The sequence below is a fragment of the Bidens hawaiensis genome, unplaced genomic scaffold (assembly GCF_021521415.1).
Source record: "Bidens hawaiensis isolate Kalapana, Puna unplaced genomic scaffold, B.hawaiensis_p1.1 tig00035957_1, whole genome shotgun sequence".
Classification (NCBI taxonomy): domain Eukaryota; kingdom Viridiplantae; phylum Streptophyta; class Magnoliopsida; order Asterales; family Asteraceae; genus Bidens; species Bidens hawaiensis.
The window spans coordinates 13,558-28,236 of NW_027496270.1; the positions used below are offsets into that span (position 1 = coordinate 13,558).

General features: G+C 33.7%; 1 protein-coding gene across 1 annotated transcript; it reads left to right on the top strand.

Annotated features, from left to right (window-relative positions):
- The first annotated feature begins 225 nt into the window (after positions 1-225).
- Positions 226-933, top strand: LOC143588040 (uncharacterized). Its single transcript, XM_077069157.1, has one exon. The coding sequence runs from the start codon at positions 226-228 to the stop codon at positions 931-933; it is 708 nt and encodes a 235-aa protein (XP_076925272.1).
- Positions 934-14,679: the final 13,746 nt, after the last annotated feature.

Here is a 14,679-nt window from a genome sequence, read left to right on the forward strand (position 1 = left end):
CCATTTCTATTTTCTCTCCATTTCCATTCTCTGTACCAAACACCCCCTTATTAGCTTGTAAGTTTAATTCCCATCTTTACTTTAAAATCACAAACCATTATAACTTGAAGCATAAATTAATCATGACAATAATCCCTGCAAGTTGAGAACTAGTCTTGATTGGATGTTTAATAATGTTACTAGTTTGTTAACATATGTTTAAAACTGCAGAAAACCTTTTCAAAGATGAGCCTATTACAGAAAAGAAAAAGACCAGAATCTAAACCAGCCAATGGTCTATCCGAACCTGATCAGGTGGTACTCGATGCCATCAAAAGCAAAGGCGAAAACGCGATCACAAAAAATAGCATACATCTAGAAACAAAGCTATCAAAACATATTATCACCAAATGCATCAAGAAACTTAAAGATTTGTCAATGATCAATGAAGTAAAACATGTACAAGTCAAAGAACCCCACTACATTGCAGCAGATATCAAGCCTTCAGACACTGTCTCCGGTGGTGTATGGTATGATGACGAAGGTCATCTCGATACCAGCTACATCGATCAACTTAAAGACGCATTTTTAAAGATCCTTCAAAGAGAGCTGACAGTGACAACAGCCGAGGGACTTTACGAATTCATTAAGAAAATTGGTCTAATAATAAACACAAAATGCACGAGTCAGCAAGTGAGTGAATTATTAGGTCTTATGGTTCTTGAAAATTTGATTATTGAGGTGAAGAGTAGTGGGCTCGGGGAGTATTATTCGATCCCTGTTGGAACTGTGTGTTATCGGTGTCCTGATGGAAATCTTAACCAGGATCGTTCGAAAACAGGTGCGCTGGCTTCGGTTCCTTGTGGCTTGTGCCCTCGGATCAGAGAGTGCACACCGGGTGGACTTATATCTCCAGCTACTTGTGTTTACTACACTAAATGGTTGGAGTTTTGATATGAAACATATTATGACTTATCATTTATATTATTGTTTTCATGCATTCTAAATGGTTAGAGTTTTGATATAATAAAACATATTATGAGTTTTGATCAGTGAATGCAACAATCTCAAATAAAATAGCAACTTCGTTGACATAATTTATAAGGTTTAATACAATGTTTTGAAATCTTTGATCACAAAATTAGCATAGGTCACCCCGACAATAACAACGATTGTTTGAACAATGTATATCTTGGATCATACATGAGCACAACGGGTGGCAATCATCAGTAGTTACACATGGGAAGCCACGTGCAGAAGGCCCACTTGGAGGAGTCGGGGTACCTTTCGGCTTCGATGGGTACCTTGAAAACCATGATGCAGATACACAAACAAGCAGTATAAAGCACATTGCCATGACAACCTTAGCCATTTGGAATGTCCGAGAATAATCAAGAAGTATATATGTTATATGTATGTATGTATGTGTTCGATGAGATGGTATGTTTTGGTTTGGGGTTTGTGGTTGGTTTAGATAAAGGTTTTCTAACTTTTTTATTTGCGCGTTACTTTATAGCATTAATTAGATTTACTTATAAAGAACCAATTAGAGTTCATTTTCATTTAATCAAGTTTGACTAGACATAATGTAGAATGCAAAAACGGCATTGATCGATCTACTTTCCATTTGCACCCTATTCTATAGCAAACCAATTAGATAAGAGTTCAGTTTCATATTTTCATTTAACCAAGTTTGACTAAAGATAATGTGAAAACTGATATTAAAAGCCATCCTTAAAATTAAAGATTGATCACAATTGCCGTTACAACAAAATCAAAAAAAATTAGAAAAACATAAAAAATAAAAATACTATTCTGTCAATTGACCCACAAGGCTACAACAGTGTTGCAAAAATCCTAACTAGGGACCGATTAATCACTAGTCCCCACCCTACTGATTAATTTTGGGTCAGTCGGCCAAATTGTTCATAAGGTTTGGTCAATAATGCTATTTCGTCCAAAAAGGTTTTTTTTTTTTTTTTTTTTGTATGGACAATCAAGGTTTCTAACTTCTTGTAAATACGCTTAAATTGTTAATTATGTTAGTTTTTTAGTGTTAACTGAGGGTAAAGATGTCTTTTTATTCTTTTATTATTAAAACTAAAATTGTATTTAAACGCAATCCATATTCATTTCGTCTTCACCACTCAACGATCTGTTACATGATTCCCGTGTGTGGGGGTGGCGAGCCGGTTTTCAGGCAAGGGTTTCGACAGCGACGTGGGTGAAACGATTCCATCGAGCTAATCCGTTACCCCACCCCTGACTCATGTTCTAACCAATTCTGGCATAGATCTAACCGGTTCCAACCACGTAAATTTCTTGCCACACTAGTCGCAGATTTGTGCATTGAAAAGTCAAGTTCTTTTGGACTTGAATAAGGAATCCCAAACACACCCGAAATTGAAGCTGTGTGTGTGTGATGGTGGAGTTCGGCAGACGGCAGTTGTGTGTTGGGCAGGTGAGTGGTTGTGGTCGGTGAAGAAAAAGAATCGGGTAAGTACAGAGTTTGAAGAAAATGATCCGGGTTAGAAGAAAATGGGGGGGTTTACAACAGAGTTTGAGATTGAATTTTAGGATTTAAACAAATAATAAAAATAAAAACATAAAAAGACAGAATTGTCCCTGAGTTAACAACAAAAATTAACGGAGTTAACGATTTGGATGTAATTGGCATGAAGTTGGAAACCTCAATGGTCCATATACAAAAAATAAACATTTTAGAAGAAAATCGCATTATTGACCAAACCTCGGGAACGATTTTGACACTTTACTCTTTCTTTAATATACTATTTATTGGATCTAAACTTGAGCAACATTTAGCTTTCTTTAACAATGACACCCATATTTTTATTTACTTTTTTGAACAGGTAATTCGAATTATTGATGGGTCACTGACCTTCCTGATTATCTTCTTTCCACCCTTAGAAGGAATCTCGTCTACGGGTGAACCCCTTGACCCATCAAAATGTTATGACCCTCGATAACAAAGGAAGAGATAAATTTTTTATTAAAAAGTTTTAGCTCTATAAAAAATAAGCAAACAAACCATTAAATACACCTAAGTTAACTATATAATCATACTTTCTAACTAAATAAGCTCAAATTAAACCCATTACTCGTGTAAACCTATTAAATCCATTATCTAGTTAAGGGTGTATTTGGTTGAGCTTTTCAAAGTTGTTTATTTGCTTATTTGTTTTTCAAAGGCAAATAATCATGCTTGGGTATTATAAAAGCGCTTTTAGGGTTTTTTTTTTGTATTAAAAAGATGGTTTTAAAAAGCAAGAAATCCAAGCCTTTTGTTTTGTTTTTTCGTTTTTGGAATACCAAATTACAAATATACTCACCATTCCATTTTCTCTAAAACTAGTAAATATATAAGAACGTCATTTTTGGTCATTTTACCTACTTTTTGGTTTTTCCAACCACTAAAGTTAATCCAAACACTTTTTTTAAAAACTACTTTTAAAAAATCCATAAGTAAATTAGCACTTTTGTCAAAAACGCTTTTGGAGTTAAATAAACTTAGCCAAACACCCTCTAAATATAGACCAAGTGAAAACCCAATTATCCAAAGCCGTCTATCTTTCAGACATGCCCCTCCCTAGAAATGACCAGTCAATAGTCCAAAGGTCTCCTCTCAAACACACCCATGCAGTTCCTTTCCGGCTTTCGAATCTTAAGTTTTGTTAGTGTCCAGTGACTACTATAGGTTTGTTACATAACTTACTTTACTTGAATATGGCTGTTCTTTTACTCGAAATTTGATTAGTTGTTATAGTTAACAGCGTTAGTATTTTCTTTGATACTTATGGAAATTGCTTAGAGGTTTATATCGAAAACAATATAAAAGAAACTAAAACTAATTATTGTCAGTATCCTCTTTCACCCACGGACTTCTAATGGATCTGTTCGTTGGTGAAAGTCATTCATTTTGTAGTGAGAGAGCGATCACATACCCGAATAAATTTCCATCTCCAAGATTTTCTATTGACTGTCATCTTTCTTGCTTGAGCTTGAATCTGAAGATGCATTCTTTCTGTACTTTCGAGTATGCTTGGTGAACCTTTGGGGATTCTTCATTGTCCCAACTTGTCGCGTGAAACAAGTGGTCCTTAATTGTGGCAATAGCAAATTGGACACCTTTGTTACTACAATAATACAAATTCGGTTCATTTCAAATCAAGAAATTGAGAGAAGGTGACATATATATAAGATCTGGTACTCGATTACCAGTGATACATCTTCTTCTTGAATGACAAATTTGTATTGTATATGAAAAAACGAGGCAAGTTGAAGCTAAAACCTCAAGACAATACACATGGAGAAATAAAATTTACACCAATTATTTCAAGATCGTCTATGATCTAGTTGTGAGTTGTGACAAATGTGGTGGTATGAACTTTTATATAAACGGACCAATATCAAGGCGGCTTATTAATCAACGTAGAAAATTCATTATTTTATATATTAGCAAACTAAATAGGACATGTTTACCAACTTAAACAAGTTTTTAACCATTTTTATAAATACAGATTCTCATGATTATGTAATTTATTTTAGGAAACGACTTATTTTCTTAAACAACCCAAAATTAAAAATATTTAAATAGGTTGGTGTTCGCTTGCGAGGTATTTTTTGTAATATGATCCTAGACTAAAAGTAGCGATTTGATTCGTCTGTTTAACTAATTTATTAGTTGTCAGTTATCAAAAATCCGGACTTCCAATAAGAACTCAAATTCTGATGAAAACGGTACAAGTAATTAAAATTATAAATCCTTAAGTATATAAATTTATAATTATATTTTGTTGGAGAGAAACAATTGGCAATAATAAGATAACGAAAGATGACTTATTTCAATTTAACTTCAAGGATATGAACAGGCTGAGTTTGTTGGTGCTCTCAGTAATAGGGCACCATAGCCCTTTTTTGTGCGAATCCAGCATATGGCTGCCACTGGAGCCGCTTGTCAAGTTGTTTGGGGTTGAGAGCTATTGAGTGAGCTGACCCGATAATCATTTGAGAGGATCCTATTGAATATAGATTACATTTATGCTATAATTTGTGTTTCACAGTCAAACCAATCAATCAACCAATGATACATAGTGAAATCTCACTCGTAGCAAAGCTATTGGTGGGGTCTGGTGAGAGTGAGATGTAGACACGTCATACGAGCGTAGGAAGGCTGGCAAGCCTTGTACGTGCTGGTAAGTAGAGGTGCACAAATCGGTTTTTTTGAAAAAACCGGTTCGGTTATTAACCGGACCGGTTTTTTTTATCCAGAAAAAAACCGGTTCGGTTAATAACCGGACCGGTTATTAACCGGTTTTTGTCAATGAAAACTCAAACCGGCCAAACCGGTTTGGACCGGTTTAGAAACCGGTTAGAACCGGTTATTAAACCGGTTTTTTTACAACCGGTTTTTAATAACCGGTCTAACCGGTTAACCGGTTTTTTTTTTTTTTTTTTTTTTTTTTTTTTTTTTTTGCTTTAGGGTTTAGGGTTTAGGGTTTCGTTGTTAGCATTCTTTGCTTGGAAGATTAAAAACACATAACTTTCATTTATAGCTTTTACATTAAAAATACAAACATTAAATCGTTATCGCATATTCGTAACTCAAAAATACAAACATTAACGAATGCTTAGACACGATTACATTAACAAGTTGATGTTTGTTACTCATTTTCTTCGCTACCCGATCCCGAGCTATTCCTTAGGTAATCGTCGTACGCGGCTTCTTCATCGGTCATTGGTTGAGTGTGTCCTTGATTGACCTCGTCTTCATACAAGGCCGCCTCATACTCCATTTCCCCCTCGAGTGAGCGTTGATGTTGTGCCCTATCTAAAGAGTCCAAGTAATCCTTGTAGCAAATCGACATCTCTACAGCTGGTGGAGTGAGTCGAGTCCTCCTAATCGATATAACCCTGCCAGAAACAGAAAAAGCAGACTCCGAAGCTACCGTGGAAGCTTGGACCGTTAGTAAATCTTTGGCCATGGCGGCGAGGATCGGAAACTCATCCTCCTTACCTCTCCACCAAGCCAGCATATCAAGACTTCTAAATTCATCCGGAGTCATGTGTTTCACAAAGTTGGTACCACCATACCTTCCAAGTTCACTGCTTGGGGTGTTTACCCTTTGACGTTTACCGGCGTCTTCCCAAATCATGTAGTACATCCCCATTTCAAGGTCGGTTTGGGATTGGGATTGGGCAACAGCTCTTAACGAGTCATGAATTTTAAATGGCCAACCGCGGCCGTATTGTTGGACGCGTTATCAAACGATATTGAAAAGATTTTATCTTCAATCTTGTATTGTCGAATGACTTTATCCAAGAGTTTAAAAATATTTCTACCCGTGTGCGGGTAATCAAACAATTGAAACGCAACGGTTCGTTTCATCATTTGCCACGACCGGGGGTCAACCCAATGAGCCGTCACACAAATGTATGAGTCGGGCGAACCATTAGGTACCGACCACACATCCGTTGTTAAGTTCACACCAGTTTGTAAGTTTGAAAAGTATGAAATTAGTTCGGATTTAGCGTTTTTCCATGCTTTAAGACAATCTCTTCTAAGGGTCGAACGACTTACGTGTTGGTAGCGTGGTTGAACATACTTTTGCATCATCTCCGTGAATTGAGGGTTGTCGAAGTGGTTGAAAGGAAGTGATTGTTGAATCACAAAGTTGCCAAACTGTTGACGTACCGCTTCAAGGTCGTACGTAAACACCGTTCCTTGATTCGTCATCTCCGGCTGCGAACTACTTCCGGATTCGTCCTTCAAGACCTTGCAAGAGGGCTTTTCTACATGAGCTCTTAAACTGGAGTTTGCTTCTTTGTTATAAAACTTCAAACAATGTTTGCATCTAGCTTTTTGGGTTCCGTTAGACATTTCGCATAGGTCGAAATGTTGCCAAATATCTTGGTTTCGTTTCGTGGGGATGACCCGAACGACGGTTTCTCCCGTGTTCGAGGCACCCATGTTGACCGATGAAGCAGCACTTTGGGAGGCCATGATAATCGACTACGAATTAAGAGTGGTATACTCGAGTATGAAATAAACGACTACGAAAGAAGAGCGTTTGGAGTTGTATAATCGCGTATGAAATAAACGTTTAGAGCGTTTGGAGTTGTATAATCAAGTGTGATCTAACCAATACCCAACCTAAACTATATATAGATGTTTGTGGGGGTAAAATGGTAAAAAAACAAAAAAAAAACGGCTAAAAAACGGTCAAAAAAAAAAAAAAACGGCTATAAAGCCGTTTGGTAACGTTCGAAAACCGGTTTAACCGGTTAACCGGTTATTAAAAAACCGGTTAACCGGTTTTTTTTTATAACGGTAATAAACCGGTTATTTTAAAAACCGGTTAACCGGTTTTTTAATAACCGGTTATTAAAAAAAACCGGTTATAAAAAAAACCGGTTATAAAACCGGTTTTGGCTCCAAAACGTATAACCGATACGTAAACCGGTTACGTAAACCGGTCAAACCGGTTTTTAAAAAAACCGGTTTTTAAAAAACCGGTTTCCGGTTGAACCGGCCAAACCGGTTCCGTAACCGGTTTTTTTGAACACCTCTACTGGTAAGGATGAGCACAGGGAAGGCCGTCAAGCCTTGTTTGTGTGCACGGTAAAGAGCATAGGAAGGCCGTCGAGCCTTGTACGTGTTCATAATAATGAGTATAGGGATAACCGGCGAGCCATGCACGTAGTCATAGGAATGTTAAGAATGTTGTGTTTTGAGTTTTACATTATGAATGTTATGTTATGATGAGTATGGTAAGATGTGTTACATTATGAAATGTGATATGATGAATTGAGGATGTGTGCTAAACTATAACTCACTCAGTGTAGCTGACTTTTAGTATGCACATCAAACTAATTGCCGATAATCTTCATACTAGGATGGAGAGCATCGGCGGACTATCCGAAATAGGGACTATCATTCAAACTTTATGTTGTTTATGTATATCTTAAAAGACAAATGTTTTGTTCTATATGTTTGCGAACTTAGAATGTTTTCGTTGCTTAATGAATTAAATTCTTTAATTTGAGAACCGTGTTTCATTAGTATATCCAGCTGCTTAGACACCCCAGGTTAAGGCGTTTCACTACTTCTGTTTACTTGCTTGAATGTTTAAATATTATCTAAACTAAAAATGTGCATTACATTAATACTCATATTTGTAATTTTTCTTACTAAAATATGTGTTTATATGCGATATCTTTTGTCTTAAATTAACGGGTTTATTATTTTTTTAGAACAACAACTTTCTTGTGTTTTGTCACACCCCAACCTAAGGCGGAAATGCTAGGGCGTGATCTGATTGCTCACAGCTGAAGATACTATCATAAATAAAATGTGACAATATCTATTAAGTTAATTATTTCCAAATGCAGTGCACAAATATTCAAAACACAAATAAGTAATTTAACACAGATAATATAATCAAGATTTAAATAATAATTATCTTCATTAAAACCCTAAGGTCTTTCTAAGTGTCCATACTTCAACTTCAATTCAATAGCAACCTGTATATGCGTAGAAAACAGAGTTTGTCAACAACACATGTTGAGTGAGTTTATCACCAGTTTTTGAAACGAAATAATGTTAATATAATAATTAAAAGAAATAAGCAAAACGTAATAAATTCGGTAAATAAATCAAACCATGAGCAATTAAGGTATCAATTAAACCATTGCCAAGCGAATCGGGCGCCGGTAAATCAATCATGAGCAAATAATGATACCGTTGCCAAGAAAATCGGGCACGGGTAAATAATAATGAGAACCGTATACAAGGGAATACGTTGGACCTCTCCGAATACGAATGCGCACATAAACAAGTAAGCACATAACAAGTATATTTGATTAATCACACAATTACACGTTTACTATTGTTTGATATATATATATATATATATATATATATATATATATATATATATATATATATATATATATATATATATATATATATATATGAAATACGCAAATGTCCCCAAAATGTTTAGAAAACTTAGTAAAATAGGGGAATGATAAAACTCACCTTAGATTAAAGGCAAGTGAATATAAATACGAATAAACGAGTTAACGAATAAGTGAGTTGTCCACTACATGTCAAGCGATATAAACAATTAGAACCTGAAACTTTGAGATATGATAACATAAGTAAAAATGAACTCGTTGCCGCTGGAATCAATCCAAACAGACGTTTAGAACTCCGGTTATGTTTAATTTAAGATTTAAGCGAGCTAGTACTAACCAGAATCCGAACAGCAATTTGGAAGTCGGGTTTTCGTCGGTAGCCTTAAATTTTCATTATGAAAATAAAAGTCTTCTGGACCAAACGTTGAATCCGATCAGAAGTATGAGAAAACGTAAAGTCAAACTTGTTGACTTTTGCCCTTTAACGAGTTTTAAACGAATTGACCAATCAACACCCTTCGACCACCGAAATTGATTGAAGATTATTGACTGGGGAATATATATGAACGATTTTACAGTTTACAACTTACCCGGAAAGTGAAAGAATCAAACACAGCGAAGAGTCAAAGGTCCAATTATAAGCAAAGTCAAACGAACAAACTTGTATCTTCAACAAATAAGCAAAAACCAAAGAGTTTGATGAGGATCAGAGGCATGTGACGTCTTGAATTAGTGAATTAGGGTTGAAGGAAAGTTTATGGTAGGAGAAATAAGAGTTGTTTATATAGAAAACACTAAAACGAACTAATTATGGTTATTTACTCGTTTAAGCAACCGAATAAGTATTTAATGACCAAATCAATGAAATAATCCATAGATTTCGTTCTTGATCAAGGGCTTATGTATATGGACATGAATTTTAGTTATATTCCTTTTCTTGGACCTCAATTTACTCGATTTATGCCAAAAATAAGCGATTTAGATACCAAAAACGAACTAGGAAAGGAAATCGGTTATGTATTCTGTGCAGCTCCACCACCGCGTCACGCGGCCGCCTTGGAGCCTGCCGTTGCACGGCGCTCCAGCCACCGGAGGGGGAATTTTCATTTTATTACAATTTGGTCCTTAAAGTTTGTTGTTTGGACTTTTAATGTAATAACTAAGGAATGAACATTATATGAAATATGAAGGGCCTATAGTGAACATGATAACTTAATTACTTATAAATATCTGATTTTGATTAATGACAAAGATAAAAAATGTTCCCGGGTCGGGTTAAATGTACACGAATACGGGTTTGAAAATTTTGAGATGTTACATGTTTTTAGGCTACCACACTCCCCAAAATTGGAGAGCTTTGTTGTCCTCACTTTGGCCAGACTATGTTATCTTAACCGGGCCATATTAGCTTCAGAGTTTAGCTTGGACATTTCCACGCGATTATTGGACTATAATCTGCCCATGATTTCTAACTACGTTGTTCGTTATTAATTTTAAATTACTTATTACATCATGCTATTGTATATATTTTTTTGAAAGGCATGAGCACATGTGATATCTTTAACATTAAATTGACGTGTTTTGTGATATCTATAACATTAAATTGACGGGCTTTGGGATATCTTTAACATTAAATTGGCGCGCTTAGTGATATCTCAGCAACTATATATACTGGACTCTAAATGGCACATATTTCTCAGTTTCATTTGTCTTAAATCCAAGCCAAATGAAATATTCTATCCGCTAATTAATACTCCTTTTGGAACTTTATTTTCTTGAACATGCCCCGCCCTCTTCCTCTATATAATGAACCTGATTATTTCAAGCTGCCATATCAAGCCAACAATTATAAGATCGCAACCACCAAAGCTTACACAAAAACCTATTCATCCTAAAGCCATGGCTACATCTACTTCACCCAAGGAACCAGATTCACCTACACATCCATTAGTGTTTTCTAGCTCCACAAGTTGTCGCCACAATAGAGCCATCCACAACCGATGTTCCTCCATTAGAGCTCGAACTAGAACCGAAACAAAATCAGCTTTTGGTTGCTTAAGTTTAGGAGAAAAGGTATTGTGTGGTATCCGAGCTGCTCAATACTGGGGAGGTGCACATATCGATACTTTGCCCCTTAAACCACCATCTGTTTGCTCTAATGACAACGACAACTCCACAGTGATCGGCTCTGATAGAGACATCGCCAAACCCTAATCCGGGTATTCCAAGGCTCAACCACATCGAATTGTTTGAACCCGATCCAGTTGAGCTACTATATTAACAAAATTCCCAAAACCGAGTATCAATTCAGGAATCATTAAACTCTTCCTTCATCATGATAGACGAATACTTCTAGTTTATAGTAGACTTCCAGCTTTTCTTAAATATGGAACCCAAAAACAAATAATGTTTTGTTAGTTATGGGTTTGATAATTATGTTAATTTAATCAAATAAAGTGTTGTTTGAAATCAATAATGGAATTATTTTTTTTTGTGTTAATCTTTTTAAATTGTTATCATGTTATTGAGAACGTCAGTAGTTTCTTCTAATATATAAAGTATCACAAACTTGGTTGTTTCCTGAGTCTGGAACCGAGAACAAATGAAGCTTTGTTGATTATCTACTTAATTATGTATTAGTTATTCAAATAAAAATAAAGTGTTGTATGAAATTGATAATGACATTTGTTTGGGTTAATCATATTAAATTGCTATAATATTTACAATGCCATTAGTTTTGTTTGTAAACAATCGGATTAATATCGTAATTTATAAACTCTGACACCTTACTACCTTACATATGCTTTAGAACTTAAGTTTTATGTAATGTTAATGGTTTATAGTTGAATTAAAAATTATATATGAATAGAATGATAGATTTAAAGTTTAACCAACTTTAATATAATATTATGGTATGTAACATCTTATGGTGTAATTAAAATAATATGATGCAATAGATACGATATTATATAATATGATATATTACATTAAATCTCAAAATTTCAATATAAACCAAACATGTTGACTTGTTTGCATTAAACTGTTCAATTGACTTCATAATTTATAAACTCCGATGCTTTACTACCTATCAAATATTTGAGATTTTTTTTGTGTAATCTTGTTGGGTTAGAATTAAATTTAAAAAAAATGTAAAAATGTATATGTATAGAGAGGTAGGATCAGAAGGAAAAAATCTTTTTCATAAGAATGATAAGAATCAACCAGAAATTAGTTAAGAAATTAATTAAAAAGGCTATTATGGTCAATTGTAATCTAAGATCCTATTTTTATGCTATAGTTATATGATCAGTTTAAAAAAACCACTAAAATTTCTTTCATCTACGATCATTGTTCAACAACACCATGTTTCAACATCACATTCACAATCATCAAACTCCACAATAACATCTGATTTTGAAACCATCACACAAATATTGTCAATATATACAACAACACATTCTATAATTGTACTGTTATTCGTTTTACATATTAACAAGGTTGTTGCAATTATTGAATATGTTAGACAGATTGTTTGGATTGATAGGATATCACCTCCATTTTGGAAATTTCACAAATTTATATGATAAAGAAAACACCTTTATATGATTGTGTTGTTATGTGGATATTACCAACACATTATACGATTGTGTTGTTATGTGGATCTAACCGTATACTAAGAAAACATAAAAACTCAAGCTTTGTGTATTTAATTATTTAGTGACGGAACATCGTTGTAATTTGGAAAAGAGATTGGTTGTAGAATTAATTCTCCTTGATTATCGCGACAGTGAGAAATGACATTTTAGGGATATTTTTGGTAGCCAAATGCCCGATATGCCCTTTTTCTATTAGTATTAAGTAATTTAATTACCGTTTTTCCACAGATTTAATCTCCTTCGTAGATCTATACAGTTTAACGGTGAGGATTGTTTCTTATTTTCTCATACTAAATTGGTTTTCTACCGGATCCATTCTCTATGTATAGAATGATAGATTTGAAGTCCAACCAACTTTAATTTAATATTATAGTATGGTATTTAATATCTTGTGGTGTAATTAAATGTATTTTGTTGTGATATAATATGATACGATATGATACAATATTATATGATATGATATGACATGCTATCTAACTAATATATTAAAACAAAACCAATTTGTCAACTTGTCCTTCTTTTAGGGTGTCCACCTAATGTTATATGTCATCTACTTTCCATGCTTATAATTTTCATATAATTAATCAATTAATTTTAATCCTAAAGATAATTAACATTTAAACCACTTTGTAGCATAAGTATCGGTCAAACTTAACATTTAAAGTTTTAAATTCATAACTTAACATCTAATTTGATTTTATTACAAGAAGGCATAGGTTAAATTTTTTAACAAATAATTATAATTAACAAAATGATCACAAATTTTTTTTTTTAATATTACAAAAATCTTGATTTGACAATGCATTTTTATTTAAATTAGTAGTCCCTTTTGTTTTGAGTTTTTACTTTTTAATATATTATATTTAGATATCACAATTACGATATATGCATTTTAATTGGATATTATTTTTTTAATGAAATTTTGGTAAAAAATCATTTTATGTATTATGGATTTTAAAACTTTAAACAGCATTTTAAATTTAAATTCATAACTTTAAGTATAGTTGAGTTTGCACTACACCATGGTTATTTGTTAACAATTAATTATAATTAATGAAATGATCATAAAATTATTATTGTTACTTTTAAATCTCACTACAATATCCATTTACATGTTTAGATATATATGCATTTACATTAACATGGTTTGACATTTCATTTTTATTTTAATTATCGTTTCCAATTTTATTTTACTCATAGTAATCCTCACACATATAGGTTTCACAATATTTTGTATATATGACATATATTTTTTCAGTTTTAAATTTTGAATTTAAAATGAATCAATTTGAACAATATTCCATGTTTAATCAATTAACCAAAAATATACATAATCTTACCTCCCGATATAAAATTATGACAGAAGAATTTTTACACCAACGTTGATCGATCTAAGAAGCAAATCCACGACATTGTAAATTTCATTTTTATTACTCATTGTTCCATTCATATGTATTTTTGTTAATATACATACATTTATATTTATATCAATATACTTATTTGTATACAATCATATTATTTCACAAACAACGGAATGGAGGCACAAAACAATTTGGTTGATGTTGATCGTTTGTCCACTGTTACAATAGTGTTTTAAGTTTTATCACTTCTCAAGATTATTGATATTCTGCTTATCGGTAATCTAAGGTACGTTCTTTTGCTAATCCCTTCTGTAACACCCCGACCAATGGCGGATTATACATCGGGGCGCTACGAATTGTTTCATTACTCGTGACACTATTTGGGTGTCAATATTTAATAAATACATTTCATTGCGCATGCGCATAACACACCATAAAGTAACATAAATCACATATCATAAGTCATAATATTCAAATACATAAATTTGTCTTGTTATATTTTAAACTAGGTCCAAAGTAAAAGAAAACATCCTACGTGTCCTCGAGTTTCCAACAGCTACAGCAAACCTGAACATGTGTTAAAATAAAACGTCAACACTTGCGTGTCGGAGAGAAATCAAGTTTAAAAGATATAAATAGATAATAACAAAGCACTGCGCGCAACATGTGTATAACTGGTGTTCAACATAGTGTGTAAACAGATTGTGATCAAGCCTAAATAGATCATAGCTCATAGTTCATAGCGT

Coding starts and splice junctions, on each gene's coding strand:
- LOC143588040 (XM_077069157.1), top strand. CDS start 226: ATGAGCCTATTACAGAAAAGAAAAAGACCAGAATCTAAACCAGCCAAT.